The sequence below is a fragment of the Lates calcarifer genome, linkage group LG19 (assembly GCF_001640805.2).
Source record: "Lates calcarifer isolate ASB-BC8 linkage group LG19, TLL_Latcal_v3, whole genome shotgun sequence".
NCBI lineage: Eukaryota > Metazoa > Chordata > Actinopteri > Centropomidae > Lates > Lates calcarifer.
Genome location: NC_066851.1, coordinates 14523449 through 14546782, shown reverse-complemented (window position 1 = coordinate 14546782; position 23334 = coordinate 14523449). Strand labels below are relative to the sequence as shown.

Below are 23334 nucleotides of genomic sequence, written 5' to 3'. Positions count from 1 at the left end.
CTTTGTGCGTGCAGATTTACCAGTTGTATTTTAAAGACAGTGAAACAGGTTTGATTACATGTCAAGTGTGAAGCAGGAGCACTGCGGTGGTACTTGTGTTACTTCTTATGAGCATGCGATTGGACGACATCGCTTTAGCGATCAAATCAGAGAGGGCTTGCGAGTTTGCAACATAGCTGCTCGACTTGTTTTTCTGCTCCCTGCACGTAGTGATGGAATTTATGCTGGTGTCCAGGAAGAAGTTTGCACAGATTTCTTGAAGCAATATCACATGGAGTGTCCACTTTTTTAAACCGCTGTCCCCTCAACCTTTTCAGCAATGTTTTAATTGCTTCAACAGGATCTTCCTTGTCTACTACAGACACAGTGACTGTCTAGCCTAACTAGAATTACATGTGTTGCACAGTTGTCTTTTGCAGTGGCTGTCTGCCCTGCGGTCTTGTGTTGTAATGTAAAACATGATTTGCTTAGCATAATTTATGCACATGTGCAACCCGTCCTACCAGAAGTGACGGTAGCAGCACATGAATGAAGTAAGAGTTGTAGAAGTGCAAGTGAAACAGTTTTGTGTCTGCTCTGTTTGTTTAGTGTTTGTCGTCGCTTGTCTGTTTGTGTTGAGGCTTAAGTCTGTCTGTCCTTATCAGTGCAGTGGTTGTGAGGAGATTACAGAGCAGAAACAATGGATGGTTTTGTATGATTAGGCTTTAATTGGTGAAACAAAGAGCCTCTTTAGCACCGTGTGTAACATAGGAAAAGACTGGCATAAAAACCCTCTGATAACTGGCAGGAAAGAATGTTCTGTCTGTATGAAAGGGTTAGTGAGCATGAGCCTCACCCCTGCTCAGTGGATTGATTGTGTCCGCTGAAAGGAAAAAGGCGAGCAAGGCTGCCTCGAGCGAGGGGAGGATGGCGAGTGTGATAAAGAACAGCGGGGGGAGACAGAGGATTCCTATGTGCTGTGAATGAGGTCATCTGGTTGGTTATGAGGGAGGTCGCTGACCCCTCCCTCAGCTCCACACGCCACCCCTCTGTCTCTCCCTTCCTCCCCCTCAGCTAATGATACACAATGGCTTTTTGTGCTTTAATGGGCCAGACACACACACTGGGTCATTCCTACCAGTTCACATAGAAGTATGCACACAAGTTTTGTCTGTCAGACAAGGCCACACCATTGCAATGCATTTTTACGCACTGTATTTGTCACTTGGTTTATTCGCTGTGTGTACCCTCCCATCTGCACCACTGAATAAAGTGTACACAATTTGTTGCATGTTGCATGTTTAAGAAATGTTATGTAATCTTTTTCTTATAATTTCGTTGGCCAGAAAAGCAATTTCTAGTGTGAAGCATCTTGCTGCTTTGTATCTCCAAGTGAACAGGTGAATGTTAACATGGTTACTTGATATGATGTGTGTGTGGATCAGTAACCATATCCTTTTGTATTTTGTGATCCAGGAAGCAAAGCCAACTCCAGGCAGCCAAATGTAAACAGACAAATATTAGATACAGGATTAATGAATCACATGTGTGGAAGTGGCGCTGTAGTCAGTTATTAGCTTAAATCTCAAGTTGCAAACTTAAAAAATAATTCTTCCTGGAGGCATCTAGCATTGGATAGGAACAACACATATCCAGTTTTACCTGATTGAATTTTTGTTGTTGCTGCTTTTTCTACATTGGTCTAGACAGTGTGGTAAGGAGGGTACCTGAAATATAGTGTAAGTTGACAGTGCTCATGGGCACTATCAGCATGTATTGTCCTTTTTGTGGCATACCAAATGAAGGATTGTGCTTGCACATACCAGTCAGTCAAAAAACCTGGAACCTGGTCTTATCCCTTTGAAGAATGCCCCAAACCACTCATTTCCTTTGATACTCTTGCCCCTGACCCCAACAATGATCCTAATTAGTGGGTCTTGAACTCCAAATGCACCTCTGACCTAAGTAGTCTGCGTCTGATAAATGACTAGCTTACACTCCTAATTGAGCTTGAAAAAGTTACCATAAAGTTGTTTAGTTCTTTAAAAATGCACAACCAGCTGGCACAGTTAAACTGTTTCCCTCTATTGAGTACGTGCTGCTACACTACACTTTGGCCTTAACTTCTGCCATCTCAACTCAGTGTCATTACGTAGGAATGTTGCCCATAAAAGACTTACAAGGTGTTGCTTTATTGTCATCTTGGATAAGATTACAGCTGCTCCTGTCTGTCTGGTGTATATATATTTTCTTCTAGAACGTGCCAGGACAAGTTTACTGACATGGAGCGCAATGATTTGACTCAAATTGCTGTAAAAGTTTGACTTTTGAATTATGTTTGTGCTCACCTGCATCGTGTGGGTAAATTAGGCAATTTATTGTCCGCGTTATTGGTCCTCTAGGGAAGGTTAAAGGCAGCTGGGGATGGACGGTGTGCAGACACAGCAGGTGAGACAGGTGTGGGCATGAGCGAGGTGCCAGCTGCTGTTGACACCTTAAGGTGAAGAATGGTCTGCCAGGAGATGGACTAGTCTCTCTCTGTCCCCTCTAATCCTTCTCTCCCCTCCCCTCTCCCACCTTTCCTCTCCTAGCCCCTACTCTGCTTTCCTGGAGAGTGTTTGTCTGACATGAGTTTAGGCTGTTTGTGATGGGAGCTCTTCCTGCAACCTTATTTTTATTGAACGTCTGACACTTTCGATGAACCAGACCTCAGTTCTATCTCTGCTCCTCCTCCCTCATCACCATGTATAAAATCCTGCTCTCTGTCTGCAACCCAGATACACACACATACATAGACACTTTGCTTTGCTTTCTCCCTCTTAATCTTTTTCCCTTCTGTATTAAACATGTACATGCATCCCTCTCATCTGTTTATGTTATATCTCTTTCCATTTTGTAGAATAAATGATAGATTGTGGTGCTCGGTATAAGGAGTACTCCATCGTTTTCATAGTTTTCTCCAAAGAAAAAAAAAAATCAGTATCTCTTCTCCCAAGGGAATGACTCATTTTTCCTGGCTTTGTCTTTTTACCTATTTATTTTAGCAGAGTGACTCTCGCTCTCGTCACCCTCTTTTCCCGTCTGCCTTTCTTGCTCTCCTCTCTCATCTGCTGTTGCTCAAGATTTTTCTTCACCCGCTCCCTTCTTTCCATTTATTTCCTCCTTTGCAGCTTCCCTCTCTACTCGAATGAGAATATGTGTGGCAAAAATCCTGCCTTGGGGCTACATTGCCTCTTTCATGTGAGGACCAGTGGTGACATTAAAGGCCCGCAACGTGGTCTGTCGGTTTGCATCAGCCCAGCTCTCGCTGTCTGCGCTCAGGACCCTAGCATGTGCTAGGCTCTGCACTCACTCACTCCCAGGCTCGAAACGTTGGTTGTTAGAGAACAACATGCCTGCACCCGCTGGCTGTAATTGTGCATGTGTATATGCATTTGCAGATTTGTTAAGCCCTCACACCCAAGTGCTTTGAGGCAGATCGATGTTTAAAGTCTTAAGCATAGTGGAAGCTTGTTTAATGACAGATGAGTCAGCGAGAAGGCTTCTCTCTCTTCTCCTCTTATCCCTCTCCTCCCTTTATGACATTCTGACCCAGTTGTTGTTGACCCCCCTCCCCCCACATCTTTGTTTTTTAAATGCTCTAAATGGTACATTCAGCATGATTCGGCAGACAAAACAGATCAAGCAGATGATTTCCAGGACCAGACAACCCAGACCAAACAAATGCACAGCAAAAGAGCGGCTCTTCTTATGATCTGCAGATAGAAGGGAGTAGGTATGGGGGAGCCATTTCCTCTGCCTTTTCATCATCTGTCCCTCAGGACAAGCAAGCTTAATATCTGGAAGTGCATCAGACACCAAGAGAACTTTTCAGCATCTCTTAACAATGCCAGACCATTTTCTTCTTCACAGAGCATCAGTAGCAGTTTGACTCAACGACAACCAACACTTGCACGTCCATCCTTGAATACTTGGCCCATAACAGTTGAAGTTCTGGCAGAGGACCATGCATATCCATCCAGATATTTAACACATTTCTTGTATGTCTAATTTGTAATGTACCAGAGTAGGCGTTTGAAGTGGTAAGATTTAGATCCTGTAAAAAAAAAAGTGGCATGTCAGGCTGTGAAGACAATGAAGAGCTGACACAAAGACACAACAACAGCTGTGATGTGAGTCTGTGTGTTGTCACACCCAGGGACAGCGACTGAGTGGCTGTTGGACTGGAACTTAAGATGGTAGCTACAAGCCCCAGCAGGCCCTGTTCCTGGGGATGAAACATCTGACACACACATACGTGCACTTTGTGATGTAACCTGTTTGTCTTCCTGTGTTCATAACTTGAGTTCTTCCCAGGATTTTTTTTTCTGCATAGAGAATTTAAGTGCCTGCTCTTGCTCAAATTCTGCATTGCATTAAATGTGTCACTGTCACCTGTAATTGCAGCTGCTAAGTCACTTCAGGGTGGTGGTAGGGGAAAGCTAACATTGCAGGATGATACATTAGCTAATTAGCACCAGCCAGTAAAATTCTCTCAATTTCACATTACCAAGAAAATACAGAAAACGGACATGTACTGGTGTTAATAGTGAACTTTCACTGATGTGTTAATGGTTGTCTGTAGTGATGATATATTGAGTGTACCGATCTTCGCTTTTTTAGAGAGGGCTTGATTCAGCTCTGGTAATTTTAAAGGATTACATTTGTGGCACTGTTGAATTTTTAAATATATTGTCCACCTCATTTGTATCATTGAAGGTACACTGCCTTAGTTTTAGAGAGATAAATAAATTGGCAACCAAATGTATATCGAAAACACAGAGCTCTTCAAATGTAATCCAATACAACAGGAGCACAAATGTTCTGAATGAGCTGAATCGGTGCCTCTTTGTCATGCTCTTATCAACAGCTGAATATGATAAGATTCATAAAGGTAGGATTTATTGTAGGGCAGTTGGATTCGGTTGAATTAGATTGTAACAGTACTTACTCTATTATTAATTGTAAACAGGGCCCATTTGTTTAAAGTGAGTCATATTTTAACATTAAATCACTCTTAATCCACGATGCTGTTTAAGATTATAGTCATGGCCAAACACATCTGCATTTTTGCATTTATTGGCCCTTTGAATAAATCAAGTTTCAAAGAGATGTTTGCAAAAACACTTTTGTCTCATTTTCATCAAGGAAAATCCCACCCCTTCTTGCCATAACCTTGTGTTCAGCTTTAATTTTGCTCTGTCTGTCACAGAAAACAGGATTGAAAATTAATTGCTAACAAAATACTCTTGAAGGCAGTTGCCTCTCTGTTTGCTGCTGTCTCTGTTTTGTGGCATCAATTCTTTCCTGCTGTAATCAAGTGACCTCATTCCCTGATAACGAGACTGTGAAAAGAATGCAGTTGTTCCTCATTCTGTCACTTCCCCCACCTACCAAACACGTATTAAATAAAGAGATCTTTTTTCAGGCAGTTTGTTGACATTCTCAATACTGCACTTCTGGCAGACTCCTGCTGCTTCCATCTGTTCCTCGCCAAAAATCACTAGAGTCACAGTTGATGTAAGGATTTGCCCAAGATTTACAGTTAAAATGCAGCTCCTGTCTCATCCCCTTTCCCTGTGTTGTCGCTCGGCAGTGTTTAACTGTGAGGGAAATGACCAGCTGAATGATTTCTGCCTCAACCTGATCGTCTAGTTTGTTCCCCCACACCTTAATCTTCACAAAAAACAGTGCCGCCCTGTACGTCCAGATCATTTTGGAAGCGTGGGTAAAATATCTCTTTTGATCAGAGGACAAAAATAAAGATCCTATTGCACAGAGAAACAAAGTCAGAAATCTTTTTTGAACTGTGAGAAATTATCCTCCCTCCCTCCCACCCACCCTCTCATCTTCCTCATTGGTTGTGAGCACTGTGGTCTCCTTAGTTACAGGGGTGGGGACAGGAAGCACAGTGCATGTTATCATCTCCAGTCACATTGACAGTCAGAGCCTTTCCTTCCTCCCTCTTCCTCTCTTGTTTCCTCCTCTGACAGCTGGACCTTTCCTGGCATTGTTGCATGATGGAGGGGGGCAGCTGTGTGTGCGTGGGGGGGTAGACACAGGGGGGCAGAAACGTGTTTAAAAGATGAATAGCGGTCAGCATTTTTAGCTACAGTTTAAGTCCGGCTGCCGCCACACACATGCACACACACAATTATTCTGCCTAACTGTTCAGTCACCTGTTTGAGGCACAGTGTTTGTTTATATCTTAACAAGAGTTGGTGTCTACTGACAGGAAATGTCAATTTCCTCGAGCCCCTCCAGGTAGTGGGCAAAGGAAAGGGACACCCCCTTTCTTTTCACAGGACAGACTACATGGTTCTAGGGTAAGAGTCAACACAAAAAGGGGCCAAAGACTACTCTTCACACAACACATACAGACACCCTGCATCCTGACTCTTCATCCTGTTATTCTTCCCATTCCTTATCTCGTAGTTTCATATCTTGTTGAGCTCGCAGCATGCATCCTGTGCCTCGCTTTTATATAGCATCTCCCCTCATTGTTGTCCTCTGTGTGTGTGTGTGTTTGTTTATGTGTCTGTCTGCGTAACTGCCTATGCATGTCTGTAAAAGTATGCCTGAGGCCTCAATGGATAAAATGGGTTGTGTTTCTGGAAGCATATTGTGTGTCGTGCGCGCTCATCAACTGAAACACTGAAAGTAGAGATAAATGGGTTAAAGCGAAGTGATGATTTCTTGAATAGCACCGCGCGGCACAGCTCAGGTCTTGCTTTTTGTTTGTTTGTCTGATTTCACTGGCAGGTAAAGTCTGAAATGAGTTCCCACGAGATGCAGAAGAACTAACAGTCTGTTTGGCTGTTTGCGCGCATGCTTTGTTCATGCTTTGAATGTGTTCATACTAATTAGTCCTCCAGTTTTGACTGCTCCCGTCAAAACCGAGCATCCTTTTATTAGTATGCGCCGAACCACACAGATACAGGACATATCCTCTGAAGTAGATGGTGGGCTTACTCTTTGTATTGTAGCTTAGTGGAGGCAGGCTGTTTCCTTTATTTTGTGACCGAGTATATCCTCTCAAATATGTGAAACCATTTTCAGCTCATGAGGCTTCTCTCTTAAAGCCAGACTGTTAAATGACTATTGCGGTGGCTTCCAATTTAACGCTACATATCGCTCCCCCCCCTTTAGATGGCAAAAGCAGCAGTAAAAGAGCCTATCTTTGCTTGGTATTTTAGAAGGAGCCTGAGTCTGCATTTGTGTGCATTAGGTTGTCTGTTTCAGCTGAGCTAGGGTATTGGGCTACTTTAAAAGGTGAACCGAGGAGAGAGGAAGTATTAGCACAGAACTCGAGCTTCTGCTGTGATGGATTAGAATTTTTTCGCAATCGCTGAATAATTAGCAATATTACGAAACTACCCTGGGAAAGAGCTTATCCCATTCTGTTAACTACCACACTAACACTCCCTGGTGCTTCCTGAAAGAGAACTATATCTATCTTGAGTGTATGAAGGAAAGAAAACACATTCTCTGACTCCCCTACTTGCTCATTTGCTTTGAGGTGCCTCCTTCAAATTTAAGTGTGTGTGTGTGTGTGTGCATGCACATGCACTCCAAAGTTTCACCCCAGGATCCTGTCGAAAGTCCCCCCACGCAGAGAGTAATGAACGTTGGCCCCTCGCGGCAGCCATTAAGAGTAAGCCATTATGGTTCAGTATTGAGCCAGCCCTCCCTGCCAGTTTCACCTCACTCTATGGTAGACCCCACTGAGTGCACAAAACTGGCACTCCTATGGCTCATTGAGCTGCCAGCATGCCCCCCACCAGCACACAGCCCCATAAAGCAGTTCCACATCATCAAATGTGATGATCCCTTGTTCTAATTTTAGTCTGAGGTCTTAATAGCTCTGCAGATACTGTCTGAAACACTGATTTTCACTGTTAAGCTGGGATAGCATGGTGATGTGAGTGAGAAGAATGAATGTTTTTTTGCTACAGCTTTTTAAAGAATCGTGTAAATTATTTACCCCAGTAGTTGAGCCAAATGTTACTGAAAGTGTCTTCTTAGAAAAATAGAAAATTATGCTACATATAATTTATTTACCTTTGATGTGTTATCTTCTTGCATCATTGTTGTGAATAACTGGTATAGGGTCAATTCAGAAACATTAAATATATTTTGGAATACCCCAGTAAATATTGGTCCAAATGTTAGCAATAACCACACACCTTTTTGTTTGCCTGGCTTTGTTTCTCTGCCTATTGTTTTACTTTTAATATAACATAACATTGAGAAATAATTTAAGAGTTAAAGAGATCAGGGGAGAGAATCCTGCCTTTTGCAAGACCCATAGTCTCCCATTTAAACAAAGATGGCAAATGAAATCAATAAAAAGATTTGTCACAATTTTAAATTGAGTTTTATAAGAATACAATGCAGAAAGCATAGTAAGTCTGTCTATTTCCACTTTACCTTCCCACAGTCGTTGAGGCACCAGTTGATGAATCGTTTTGGCAACTTGGAACAACTCTAGCAATTGCCATTTTGTTATTATCTTTTTCTGACACATTCTTATACTCCTGGAAGCTGCCGGTTTTGGGCCACAACAAGACTTTCTCTGACTTTTAGCATTATAAAGATTTGTCTTTGTGGTTTTGCCATCTTGTGATATTCTATAACACTGTATTTTTTGGCCGTTCGACAGGAGTTTGATGACTTTGCTTCACTGCTTATCATGATCTCTAAATTGGCATCATAACTCTCTTGCAAGCCTCAGTTAACTTGGCCTACTTTTGAGCCACATTTTCCAGGACAATCACTGCACCTGTTCATCTGTCATCACCGGTGTTGGAGTTGTTAAATGACAGCAGTCGCTCTAGTCAAATGCTGACTTAAATTGGTTGTTGTGCAATAGTAAACACATCTCTTCGAATGTAAGACAACCCAGTTATGTTATTTTTTTTCTACTATGCATTTCACTTCCCAGTGTATTCAGTCCCTTTTGTCCTACTCCGTCGCTATTTCTGCTTCTTTCTCACCCCTCCTCTACTCTGTCTTTGCTTTGGTCTCTCTCTCCTTGTCTCCTCTGTCTGTTTGCTTTGTTTAATCACCAAACTAACGTGCTATGACACGTTCCTATAGCACACCATCGCCGTAGCTGCCAGCAGCCACAGAAAGCTACATTCAGCTTGGCACTTAGTCCCCTTCCCGCATGCAGTCACAGTGACGGCCCCAGAAAACATTGCATTTGTCACCAGTTATGATTAATGGCTTTACTGATTGCAGTTCTTGGCCATCACCACACCTACACATTCTGCTTTTAGCATACATATTCTCAGGGGTTCAGCCAGAATAGAGGAGGAGGTAAACCGTGCTTCCAATTTGTCAATGCTTATGATGTAATTAAGGATGTTTATCTCATGGTTTGATTTGATAGACTGCTGGCTTCATTTTCTCTCAATATATTGAGTTAAAATCAAATTTAAACCAAAAATGACCTTTAAGAGGTTGCTAAACAAGTTTGCTCTGTGTTTCAGCTGTAGCTCTACAATACATATAATTCAATTTCTCCATAATATATCAAACATCTGTAGTTGAAATAATCTGGACGAGAGTTTGCTCTATTAAGCTATTAAAGGCGGATGAATCTTATGTTTTCTTTTCACAAACTACAACTTAGCAGCACTGGTTTCCTCAGCTGTCAGTCATCACAGTAAAATAATTAAACTAGTAAGAGCGAGACGCATGATAAAGAGCAGCTGTGTGTTTCTGCAGTCTGTGTGTTTACTCTCTTTGTCATTAGACTGTATATGAAGCAGTGGCTAGTAAGGCAAGATGGAGGAGAGGTGTAGCGCTATTTCCTTCTTGTTTCCTTCTGTATTTGTTTAGCAGATTTTTCTCTAAGGCAGTTTCCCTCCTCCTTCCGTGTGGAGTATTATTTCTGTGGGTTCACTCTCTCAAGGGAGCCTTGCCTACAAACACACAAAAGCTCATTAGCTCGTGTGTGTGTGGGGGTGTTTTTTAATGTTTAGTTGGGTGTTTGTTTTTTTATATGTATTATATGGACTTAAGTTTGTTTCAGGGCACACACATATTCCTGTCCAGTGTTGTTGGACCATGGCTAAATGTTGTGTGAGTTGCTATCTATATGTGTGTTTTCAGGCTGCTTCAGCTCATTATTGATGATCGGAGAGCGGAACGTGCTGCTTTCGGGGAGGTAGTTGGCCTGGATATAAACGCAAACACGTGTACAGTATATACTTTCTGCAATTTCTGCACCATAGTGTACGCCTCAGACAGATTGTGTTACTGCAAGTTTGTGTAAGCATTTTTCGTTGTAGAATGCATCAACCGTCCATTCCCAATTTGGATGAAAGCGTAGTTCCTTTGTGTGTTGGGTTGCTGTTTACCCATGAGACAGCTGAGAAGGTGTGTATGTGTGTGTGAGTGTTTTTCTGTATTTTATTACTTTTTTTTCACCTGGCTCAGAGAGAGAAGATCCAGCAGCCTTGTTATGCCAGTCGTTTATTTAGTGGCCTATCTACTTAAAGACCTGACGCTGGAGCTTTTTACCCAGCCTGCCGTAGGAGAATCCCTGACACACAACATAAATCTCCCCCTCTGGCTTCCAGCAAACCGCACCGTCATTTCTGTCTAGAGCCATTTAGACCCCTCAGCCTGTGGGGGCCAGCACTTATATCCACATCATGTCAGGGTTCAGGAACTATGTGGATGAGTCACCACAGAGCAAACCTGAAATGTATTTCTCAGTACCATTTTGAATTTGACAGTTAAGATACATCGTGACACCATTAATAAAGAGTGGATGGAGCAAATTTTAAATGTAAGAATATGTTAATACCTTCCAAATCTGTCTCACAATACTCACAAGCCTTGTGTACATTGAAAAAGTCATTGGTTGCTGTAATTACTTATTTCTCCCATCCACACTGGCTGAAGTGATCTCTTATTAGTGCAGAAAGATGGGCGACAAAATTCTTTGTCCTCACTCTGTGCCAAAAGGTCAGCCAGAGCTAATATGATGCCTCAGCAGGCAGAGTTAGTCAAATCTAACGTGTATCTTCTAAAGCTAGTTTTTGTACAAAAAAGTCACAACTCTGGAAGATAACCATTAAGTAATCAAAAATGTCCCTTTTAATTACAAACCTATTCAGATGTGATTGAACATTATCAAGCACTTTGTGTTTTTACTACTGAGTAAAGTCACATATCCACAGCAATAAACCCTCTCGTGCTATTCATTATTGCCTTCTCTCTCTCTGAGTTTGTGGAAAGAGGTTTATTGGATGACATGGGGAGAACGACTTGCACCCCAGCGTGTTTTAGACTACTGCAAATAATAGACACACTTGGGTAATGCTGTCGCAAATGAGTCGGTGTGTTTGATGTAGCCATTTCAGGAGACATAACATTGCCTTAACTGGGTTGAACAACGGTGATCCCCAGTTGTCGTCTGATCTACTCCTGCTTGTCCAGCATCACTATTATTTACTGGGAAACCATAATCGTCATCGCCACCCCATAATGTCTTGGTTCATAGGGCTACAAAACTGCAACAAGTCAAGCACCGAACAGAGCACCCTGTACTGTCATGCTCTTTCTGTTCATTATTTTAAATGTAAAATCTGGCAAATTGTAAATAATGACAAGTGAAGTAGTAACATTAAAATTCACTGAGGCACGTTACCTAATGTGAACTCAGGATATTTCAGATCTTAACCTGGTACTTTCCTTGTAAGAACTGAAATACATGTGCTGTTCTTAGCTCTACTGATAGTACAGCATACTCATTAATAGCACAGGAATAGTTTGCGCATGAACATCAAAGGATTGTGCACCATAGGCCTACTGTTAAATCAAAGATTAGGAAGTAAAAATAAGACAGAAGCATGAGGAAACTTCTTTTTTTTTCCCCCTTACAAAGGGGGAGGGGGAGAGAGAGCGGCAGCTGTGAGTTGACGATAAGGCCCAGAAATGCATACGTTTTCATGGCTCAGTCACCCCCACCAATGCGAACTATACTTCGGCTCTCTGCTTTAAAAGAAACCTCCGTCTTTCATATGCTTGGCCTGCCAAACCCCTAAACTGTTGAAGTGGAGTGTCGTCTTGGATAAAGTTGTCTGTGCCGTGAATAAAGGCCAGGAATGCATTAAACGCCCAAATCCTTTCGCTTGCAACGGGTACCCAGGCTTTGTGATTGCTAAAGTGCACAGCTTTAAAGTGAAAAGGCTTGTTCCTCACCCAAGTCTTGTTTCACTCAGCACCGGTGCACATTAAGGCTGTGATTGCTGTAGTTTTTTAAAACACAACCTCTGCATTTCTTATGCCTATATTTACCTCAGCTTCCAAACCACTTTTTCACCTGTTTAAATCATTAATTGAGCATGCATGCATATGCGAGTAGGAAAAAACGGGATGATTCCTAACACTACAGGTTTTTGATCTTAAATCACCCTAAACACGAAAGACTCATTCAGTCTCTCTGCAGAGTTGAACATTTGATCATTTTGGCTTTAAGATTAATTGGTGTTAGACTCAATCTGTCTCAGGTGCCAGATATTATCAGCCTAATACCAGGCATCACAAGGCATCTAAAGCTGCTTTCCTCAGGCAAAGCTGATCACACTGATTACTCACCCATTGCTCTCTTTCACTCTCTCTTTCCCTGTCCCCCTGTGTCCCTCTCTCTGTGTCCCTCTCGCACACATGCTCGCACACACATAATATGTGTATGAACAGATTTGCTCTGCATGGTCAGAGGACGTTTTGCTGTGAGCTACAGGGTGAGGACAAAGCAGTTACGGAGCAGGTCTATTTTTGGGCTCTTAATGGACTTGCTCCCATTCTCTAGTGGAGCAGGTCTAGCTGAATGATCTTCACCAGTCTTAAACCTGATTACAGTATCTCCTTCTGGACTTCTCCATTGTTTTTAATTTTACTCCGCCTGCTCTCTTTCTTCCTCTCCTTGGCTTATCTCTTTGCTCTGTCTTTGATCTCTCCTCTCCTCTCCTCTCCACTCCCCCAAGTTTGTCCTCACGCTGTGTTTACATTCATTAGACCATGTTAGATCAGAGGGGCTGCAACATTAGAAAAATATTCTTACCTCATTTGGCTATTCTTTTGTCTTACGCCTTTTCTCTCATCACCACAACCACTCCTGAACCGTTTTCCCCTGATTCTGCCAGTGCTGTCTCTATGCGATCATTGTTTTTGGCATCAGGCTAGGTAAATAAATGAAAGGCCCCTCTATCCCATGGTGCCTGAGTTCCTGGTGGCTAACTCTGTCAAATATCACTAATTTAGATCGAGTAGATAGACTTAATAGATCTGCTTTTCTCTGTTTCTTCTATCTGTTCCTGCTTTGTGCATATGAGTCTCAAGCCCTAGGCCCAGTTTTACTGTTCACTGCATGGGTGGCTTTTGGTATGGCAGGGATAGTCAGCGTACCAAAGAACCAATTATGGCAGGAGAAGGAGCTGAGCAGAAGTGCTAATTGTGCAGATTATTTGTTGAGCTTGCTGCATTTGCACTTGTAAAGTTTACATTATGTTTATACATTTCATTATATTGCATTACATTTACTCGTTTGGCAGAGGCTTTTATCCAAAACGACTTACAAGTGAGGGCCAACAAAAAAGCTTCAGTGCAGTAGGAGACCTTGAAGTAAGCACTAAATCTGTTAGATAATTCCATATTGCTTATATCAGTAAATCAATTCTGTGCATAGAAACTTGAATTATTAACTATGGGTTTGTATCTCGTATCTTTTAGTCATATTAGTCATTTTCATGGTACCTTCTTAAATTTGAGGTCCCCTGACGAGCTTTTTCCAAAGATTTTGACAGCATCTGATGGAGCCTTGGGTCTTCATCCACTAAGACTCAAGAAAAGGGAAGTAAGTGGAACTTGAGTCAATTTCTTTGTTCTTTTTGGTTTACTGCTTTTCCCAAGGTCAAGTTTGAAACTTTCACACTCCACATTCACCCACCAGACCCCACTTTGATTCTTGGCTCCTAATTTACAGCCCATATTCCTCAGTCCACTGCCTCTCAAACCCCTTCCACCTGCCATTCTCCTCTCCCACATACTGCCCTTTGGGTACTCGTCTCTCTGCACCACCAAGATCACCGAGAAGATGAGGAGAAATCTTACCTTTACAAAGGGCAGATAGATATGCAGCTACAGACTGTGCCATTTTATTTTTTTTGCCGCAGATTTGAGAGGAAAGGGCAGAAATCGAGAGAAACAAAAAAAGAGAAGGATAAAATGAAACGTGTTTTAACTTTCATGGAGGCAGGAGAGAGCAGTGTGAGTCAAGAGGAATACAACTGCACTCTGCTTGCTCAGCACTGTGGTTATAATTCTTCCTCTTCCCTCTGTCTTTGTCTCATCAAACCTTCTTCCACTTTGCCCTCCAACTACTCTCAAGGTCGATTTTTGTTTCTTCCTGACAGATGTCTTTGTAAAAAAAATAAAACTAAACAGAGATATTATTATCTCTTCCACTGTGTGTGTGTGTGTGTGTGTGTGTGTGTGTGTGTGTGTGTGTGTGTGTGTGTGCGCGCGCGCGTGTGCAGCCACCCCCCACAGGTAAATAGGCAGCTCTGACAGGAAAGTGCTGTGTGTGTATGTGTGTGTGTGGTTTGCTGAGTCAGATTGTAGATGACACACTGGCACTGAGCTCGAGATGGCTGAAGGGTAGTACCAGGGGATCTGTTACCACTCCTCATATAGCTATTGAACACATATGCAATTCAGATTTTTACCATCTAATGCCGAAGTTGAAGAAAAGTTGTTTGATAGCCTACCCTTCTCTTACTCCAGTTGATCCCCCCCTTTTGTCTGTTCTTTCCAAGATAGTGATCCTCAGACTCCCTCCCTTGTGTCTCTCTTACAAAATCTGCCTTTTCTGCCGGGGTGGACAGCTAGACAAATGATTTTGTCGGTCGTGCAAGGCAGGGGGTAATTTTTAGGTGAGCGCAGCGCTTCAGAAAAGACTTGCCGAGCTGAAATTAGAGGTTGTCAAATGCTGCACGTCTCCACTGATGGCCCAGCACGGCCCCCTTATGTTAATGTGGCATTTCAGCAAGAGGAAATAGAATAAGAAGGAGGAGGGAGTGGTGCTGCTGCTGGTTGTAGGGTTGTATTGTCACATGTGCACACTTCTTTTTATTTTCTCTTGTGGTCTGAATGACTGATCTTTTTAAATACATTACACTTTGCATGTATATATTTGTTTTTACTGTAAACTGAATTTTATAAACACAGAATGTTGGCTCCTCTCTGATCAAATCACTCTTCTGTGTTTATTAATGTTAGTTTAAAGAGACAGACAAAAGAAAGAAGGTGCTAACACTTGCAGGAAGTAGGTGCATTTTATTTTGCAGTATGCCATTTAGTAGTGATCGTTTTTTTCAAGAGAGGCTAGCAACGGAGGATCAGGCTGCATATCAGCAATGACAGAGATTATACTTATGACCTTGTGGTGAAAATACTCTAGGCCATCATGTTTAAGTTTTATGGACTTGAGGGTTCTTTTGGACACAAAATGCACATTCATTTGCAATTAACGGTTGTGTTTTTCAGCACTCCCATTACTCCCTGTGTTTAGACTGCCCTGATCTCCTCTCTGTGTGATGTGTCACCGCCAAGGCCCTCTGTTCCCTACACAAAGCCTGAATGTGGCCCAAAGCCACTGGTGTCGGTTAGGACTGATGTAATCTGTCCGCTGGGCTAGATACCATTAAGATGAATTCATCTTTAGGGAGGACTGAGAGTATCTGTGTTGACTTCACACTGGTGAAGTCATGTGCTCTGGGAAAGAGTCGCTCTGGGCCGAGTCTACTGGCCCATTTTTATGGTTCCAACATGTCCCACAGGTGATGTCCACACAGCTGCAGTCCAGATGTTTATGTGTGTGCTTGTCAGTGTCCATGAAACCATCAATCACACATTTGTCAAGTCTGTCGTCGATGGTATCCAGGGGAAAACACATTTTCAGCAAGAAATCCCTGCAAACTGATTCCACAGCTAAATCCACAAGTTTTTCCAGCGTCTTAAAAACAAATACAAAACTACACCAACACCTAATTAAGTTTGCGTCAGTGTAAGGATAAGACTTGGAGGTCAGGCGTGCTTTACTAAGGGCATCTATAGTCGAGTGTCAAGTTCCCCAGCTAGAGTTTAATATAGAGCTTCCAACTGGCCAAAGTCTCATGAGAGATGGAAATAGTGCCTAACACCCGCCCCTACTCCACCCCAGACATATCATTCCTCAAGACCTCACCAGCCCTACCATTTTGTTTCAGCTTTTCCACCCTCAAACTTAAAAACTTTTGTAGATGCCTTTTTAAAATCACATTTCTTCTACACTTTTACTGCTGATTAGCTTTTTGGTTCAGCGATGGCATCACTGTTTCGTATAGTGATGGCAAATGTGGGAAGTTAGAAAGCGTGACCAGTGTGTGTCCTTTATTAACGGGTGTTACAACTGCAGCTGTCGATCTTCATCCAACTGTGACACACTCAAACGTACATTATACTACACACAGGATGGATGAATAGGTTTTCTCAACCCCGCACAGCACAGTATTCCTCTGGTGTGTGAATTTGTGTGTATTACGGAGGAAGTCAAAGTGGGGTGTGTGTGAATTAGAGGTGAGATGTGTGTGTGTGAGTGCTGCAGCAGAAGTCTGTGTTAGCTGTGTGTGTGCGAGAGAGACAGAGAGAGAGGTCCATTAGTTTTATCTGACAGAGGGATCAAATCTGAAGGCATATACCTGAGCGATTCTCTGCGTCTCATCTCCCCACCTGCCCAGCCGCTCACACAGGCTGCTCTATTAGAGAACAGCCACTGGGGAGTACCAGGCAGAGAGGAAAGACGGTGGCCGTAACCCCATAATAATGCAACGCTTAACTTCTGCCTCTGTCATATAGAATAACTTACACACATTCACAGTTTTTAGTCAGAGCAGTTAATTCTGAAAAATCGCTGTTTCCCGCAGGTATTAGGAGGCATCCCTGCTCAGCTGTCATATATTGTTATGCTCACAGGCTATGATAAATTTTTTGTGAAGTACTCTCCGCATTGAAGTTTTTCTTTAAAAGAAAACATACAGTACTCAAGGCAATTGACAGATTTCTGTTGTTTTTCTTTACTTTTTTTTACAGCAAAGATTTATATGCTACATTAAGCCTTTGCCCAGAAGTCAAAATCAATATGACAGTGATATATCAAATAGAAAACAAAAAAGTACAATTGTACTGTTGTTATTCAGTTGCTTACCATCGATGTGCATATTTTTGTGTGTTTCAGAGATCAACAGAGTGCGTAAAGACATGTACAGTGACACAGTGAATGGCCTTGTGGACAGACACCCGCTGGAGTTGCCTGAGCCTATGGGACCCATCGTCCACCTGCAGGAAAAACTGTTTGTGCCTGTCAAAGAGTACCCCGATGTAAGTAGCTGGTTCATACATCTCACATTGTGTCAGCTCTCTCACGGTGCTTATATTAACACTGCAACCAGCAGATGAATAATTAAGTGTCCTCAGAAAAATACAGTATAGAAATTAATTGTGAGGTATTGAATCATATACTGTGTCTGTAGGAATGTTTGCATTTTCGCCTTCAATTTGTGTGTAACAACATTTTTTCCTACAAAATGTCTTACAACAATCTTGCTGACTCATTAGTGCTTTCCTCATGCACTTCACTTTTATTTGTGTCTTCTTTAGTCTCATTTTTTGCTCCTTCATCTCATCTTGACTGTTTTAGTTTGTTAAGCACTAGCTGCTGGACTCTCAGTTTGTGTGCCAAGTTTGTTAATGGACTACCTTTAAAGCTATATCAGATGGCAGTCTAAATCGGCCCTGGTCTCAGGAAAACACTGCATGCTGGGGTGTTTATGAGCCACCACAGTGGTAGATTAGTGCTGAGGGGGGGGGTGTCATGAAAGGTAAACTGCAATTCCATTAATATTCAGTTCAGTTGAAGGAGATGGAAATCTTTTAGACTTAGCACTTGCTTTGATTAGAGCTGGGGGGTTTTGTATGCACACAGCTTGAGGAAGAGTAGTACGTGGTGGAGCTATCATACTGGTTGTAGAGATGAGGAGGAATGGGGGCAAAACTGAAGAGGCAAGTCAGTAAAATCGTTGTTTGGAGGATGACAAATGTGTTTGTGTGTATGTGTGGAGACATGTAGTGTGTGTGTGTGTATGTAAGGTTTTGACCACGGTCAGTCAGTCACCTTCCTGTCCTCATGGTAATCTCTGGCACACACACACACGTGAATGGTTGTGTCACGTCTTGAGGAGCAACGTTTCTCTTCGTAATCCCAGCAGCTTTGTAGCGAGGAAATGAATGGAGGGAGGTGACGGAGGATAAGGGACACCGTCGAGCAGGGCAAGGCCTAGCCAGGCGTGGATTGCATTTTCCCCCTGACAGAATTGATAAAGGGCACCAGGGACCGGCTGGGATCAGCTTAGCTCCAGCTGACCCTCAGACCAGACCCGGCCTTTGAGCTCACAAGCTAAATCAGCCAACCAAATCCCAGTCTTTCACCTTTCATCTCCGGTGGCAGGGTTTCAGGTCCCTGGACAGTTCCTTAATTAGCTGTGAGAATCATAATTGCAGTTGGTGCTGCTTTTTATGTGCTAATTGCTTTATTTTTGCTTTAATTATTCTCATTATCCTTGACTTCCTTACAAAAAACAGATGCAACTGTACCTTTGTGACATTATAAATACTAGTTTATTTATGTATTGTTTTAGAAAACAAGAATAAAATACAAAAACGTCTTCTATTATTAAAGGAAAGCACTGACTCTGATGGATGAGTAAGCTGATACACAGTTTTCTAGTTAGAATTTAATTAGTCAACAAATTATTGTTTTTATGTTCGTAGCCAGTTATTTTATGTTAATGGATATGTCTTAAACTGAAGTCATCCCTCTCTGTAGAACATGCTATTTAAAGATATAAGGCCAAAGGCTTTTTATTATTTCTACTACTACTCACTGTGTTGTGTGTAAGTGTGTATTCACGGGTGGGTTTTGTTCTAACCCTGAACATGACCATATTTGATTTATAGAAGAGTAAGGGAAGTGCGTGAAACAGTGGCTGCCACCTGTGGCTGTAAAGATATTAACTGAATTACTCTCTCTCACACACACACACACATACACAGACTATTATTAAAAGTGTGGCATCCTCAGATGACCCTTGTGTTCCCTCTGCTCTGTGTGCAATGCTGCTCTGGACAGAGCAGGGCTGTAACTCAGCACTGTGTTTACGAGCTGCCGGGAAAGCTACTAAATTAATTAGGCTTCCCCCTGGTGGCTGAGATGACTCACTGATGACCTTAGTAGAAACAAATTTATACTCATGCTAACATGCACACAAAGATTTACAAGTAGAAGCAAATACACAGGCAAGGTGGTGTAAAAATGGCACGTATTTCACTTGGATGTTTTTTCACTCTATTTTGGTGCATACATGCACATCCCTTCCAAGTGTGGTCATTAAGTCTGCAGCAAAAGAGGAACATGCCAGATAGCTTTGATATATATAGATGTGATGATTAGGACCAGAGGAATTCAGCATGAGGTTGAAAAAGAATGATTTTGTTCTGTTTCTACCTCACTTGTTTCTTGAAAATTTACCTGTTTGGAACAGTGTTTGTGTGCAAAAATTGTTTAAGTGGTTAGTATTTGAATTCTACCAGTGTGCAGGCAAATCCCTTTGTCTACTCTCCTGTTTTTTCTCTTCTGCTCTCACTGCCCTTCTGCAATTGTAAGCTAGTGGGTTGGGTAGAGAGGGAAATGACTTCATCCCAGAACTGAGCCTGTCTTACTCCTTAGTTTGATAATTGTTGTTTAAACACAGACTGAGCCACAGTATTTCTAGATCCAGCTTGTGTTTTCAGGGAGGATAAAGAGTTGAATCATTTAGTAGTGGGGTAAGAGGGGAGATGATGTAGGATCAGAGTGAAGTGGGAGAGAGGAAAGAAATGATGAAGCAGGGGAAGAAAAATGTCACTTCCTATCCCCATCTGCCCACTGCTAAAAGGAGAGGAAACTGTAATGATGATTATTAGACTGGGGAATATTTTCCCCCTTCTCACATTTCCATCTGATTTCCCAGATTCCCCCCCATCGAAACATACATATGCATATGTGTGTGTGCTTATATGTCTGTGAGTGTGTGTGTGTGTGTGCCTCCGCAATTCTAGGTTCACCCAAGAAAGCAGGGAATAATGGTCCAAGTCTCTGTTTTGTGTTCCTGGCGTCAAATCACCTGCCATAGAAGATTTGTCATCATTCACACAGCCTCCCTGTCTTTTCCTTCTTTCCACACTTACGTTGTCATTTGGGGACACTTACCATCTACTTGCTTCGCTTCTCAGTTTTCGCTTTGATTTAAAAACAAGACTCCCACCATATCCTTAGGCCGAGGTCACACTCGCTCGATGGGGCTTTCTCTGTGTCACCTATGAGTCCCCTGCTCTGGTTTCACCAGTAGATAATTAGATTGTCCTGGTGCCTGGGTGCAGTGCAGCATGTCAATTCTACCAAAATAACTTGCCTTGCCAGCACGCTCCTACTCTAATTCCCTTAAGTGTGTCCCTTTTCTGGCCTGTGTGTACTTGCCTGCGTGCCCCACATCTGTCTGTAAATGTGTTTGTAGGGAGGCCTGTGTCTCTATCATCCTGTCTGCCCGTGTGTCTGTCTACCCACTCCCCTCACTGTTCTTCAAAGTCAGCCATTTCCCGATGTCGTCAGTGGTGCAGAGCGCTGTGAAGCGTCACCGTGGTGACTGCATCTTGACTGACAGCTGAGTCGCAGGCTATCTGATAACTTCAACCTTCAATTAAATGCTATCTGTGGCTCCGCTTTTCTCCTGAGCACCCGCTCACACACACATTGATAGGCAGCTGACTGACAGCTCAGCATGTCATTTCCGTTGACCTTCAGGCATCTGATAGGATGTGTGACATGTCTTTTAAGTGCGCCTCTGTCTCCACTTTATTCCCTGTGTATTTGTATTTGCCAACTGCTAAATGCCCAGGTGGGCTGTGGGCAGGTCACTGGGTAGCGAGAAATGCATAGGAGTGAAAACACACACATGCACACACACAGATGCCACCCTTGCTTTGCTGACTCTATGAAATGGGACCCTCGGTAAGACGTAAGCTGTTGAGCAACTGGTAAACAGAACTGCCTGAACTCTACTTGCCAGCTTGAAGAGGTCAGAGAGAGGAGAATAATCACTTAAATAGATAGGACTGTAAAAACTGTGCAGTAAAGTCCTGATGTTGGTGTTTCTGTAGCATTAGTGTGTCTGATGTTTAGGGGGTTGTCATGGTACTTTAGGTTGTTTACCTCAGTAATGGAATCCTTTTAAATCCACCCCACCCCCAGTTTCCCCCTCTTCCTCTCGTCTCCACACTAAAGATCCTTAGAGGAACAGATGTTTGACCCCCCCCTGCAAGTTTTCATTTTTTGGTTATTAGTCCGTGTTTTGAGGGCAAATGAATCCAGTTGAAGACTGCAAATGACTTGTCGGCTGAAAAAACAAAAAAGCCAAGGAGTCGTTGATCAAAATTGGTTTTATGGACTTCGTTGTCTGAGAGAAGAGATTGGTTTCTTTTAATGTTTCCATCTTTGTTTTGTAGCTACAACAAAAGTGCTCATCAGCTTTGCCTTTTTAAAATAAAATGTAACCTTCAAACAAACTAGTTAAAAAGGTAATTAAAACTGGCAATAAAATAAGGTGCAAATGTATAAGATAAAGACTAGTATAAAATAACACTAACCATTTGCTCAAATATTTTCAGGAACTCATGAATTCATGAACTACTAGCACTCATATGGTAGAAGCTCAGAATAAATCAATCATAAGTTTTTGTTCTCCAGTCCTAACAATTAGGACTCTACTACTTTGAATGATTTTTGAAGATTTGTGGCACAGCATGCTTTGTGTGTGTGTGTGTGTGTGTGTGTGGTGTGTGTGTGTGTGTGTGGTGTGTGTCAGATTTTAGAGAAAGAGTGGAAAAATGTGCTTCATTGCCTCATGATACTTCACTTCCACTGCAAGGCACAAAGATTTGAGAATAGCAAAGAAGGGGCTCTGGTGGTTTGAGCAGACAGGATGTCCTGGACCTTTCTTTTTCACTGCAGTAAAATTGCCTGGCCAAACCAGCCAGGTCCCTGCACAGGGAAAGTCATTAAGCTGGTTCCCATGAGGGTGTCATCACTTATCATGCCAGCTCCTGATATCCTTCTGACCCCCTTAAGTCATTACCAGTCCTGGAAATGTACCGCCCCACACCTCACCTTACCTCACTGATAGAGCAGCAGAGTGGAGGATTTTGATATCTCTAGCTAGCCAGCCATGCGTGATGATGATAATTTGATGAACGGATGGTTTTCTAGTTAGCTATTTGATGAGGGGGGTAATTACAATGATAATTTAAACAGAGTGGACTATTTGTTGAAATCAGTTAACATGACGAAGGGCAACAGTGTAAGCTGTTAAATGCGTATTTATAACAGCACTAATGCCAGTGGTTTGTTGCATATTACCAAATTGTGCTTGTGTACTGTAAGTGTATGGCGTCTTGTGATACCTTGGCCCATCCGTCCCCGAAGTCATCAAACTGAGAGGCACAGAAAGAGGTGAAAACGGAGAATGAAGGACAAAGGAAGCAGGCTGACCACACAGGGATCAAAGGCTGCACTTAGGGACATAGTGTCAGCTTATACAGTATGTGTACGCATAGACTAGATGCCACTGATACAGGATTTCTGAGACTGCTAAGAACATCGATGTTTTTAAGTAAAAAGAACCCTTAATGACATACAGTACAGTATCAAAGCTAATATTCCCTTTTTATTTTTGGCAAGGACATTTCCATATTATTAAAAAGATGTGACAGATTCGTGTACAGAGGTAGGTTCTTTTTTCAGTGACGCTTGCCTCAACAAATTGGCCAAATGGTCAAACAACAAGAACCCTCCTGAAGGCACTACTCCCCCAGCATAAACACTTGAGCTGAGGTGTACAGACCTCAGAGATAATTGTAAACATACATAAACATAGAAGATTCAGTGCCTTAGGTTATGTATGAGGCTCTCTTCCCCAGTGATCTCTAACATCAGAATAATATCAGGGTAGGGACAAACAACCTGTTGAGGAGGGGGCTTTACCAGCGAGTGGAGCTGAATAACAGTGATAACTGTCAGATTGTAAAGGCTGTGTTATACATCTGTACAGATATGATTGGATTTTACTAGTCAGCTGGTAGCCAGTCAGCTGATGAATGAGCCAAAGTTGA

The 23334-nt window shown here is 42.4% G+C and overlaps 1 protein-coding gene across 6 annotated transcripts in view; it reads left to right on the top strand.

Annotated features, from left to right (window-relative positions):
• The window catches only part of qkia (QKI, KH domain containing, RNA binding a), a 74195-nt gene that overhangs the window by 8698 nt on the left and 42163 nt on the right, over positions 1 to 23334 (top strand). For all 6 annotated transcript variants that reach the window (XM_018663468.2, XM_018663471.2, XM_018663469.2 and 3 more), the window contains exon 2: positions 17312 to 17454. In XM_018663468.2, the coding sequence (XP_018518984.1) occupies positions 17312 to 17454 (143 nt within the window). The remainder of the gene's footprint in view (positions 1 to 17311; positions 17455 to 23334) is intronic.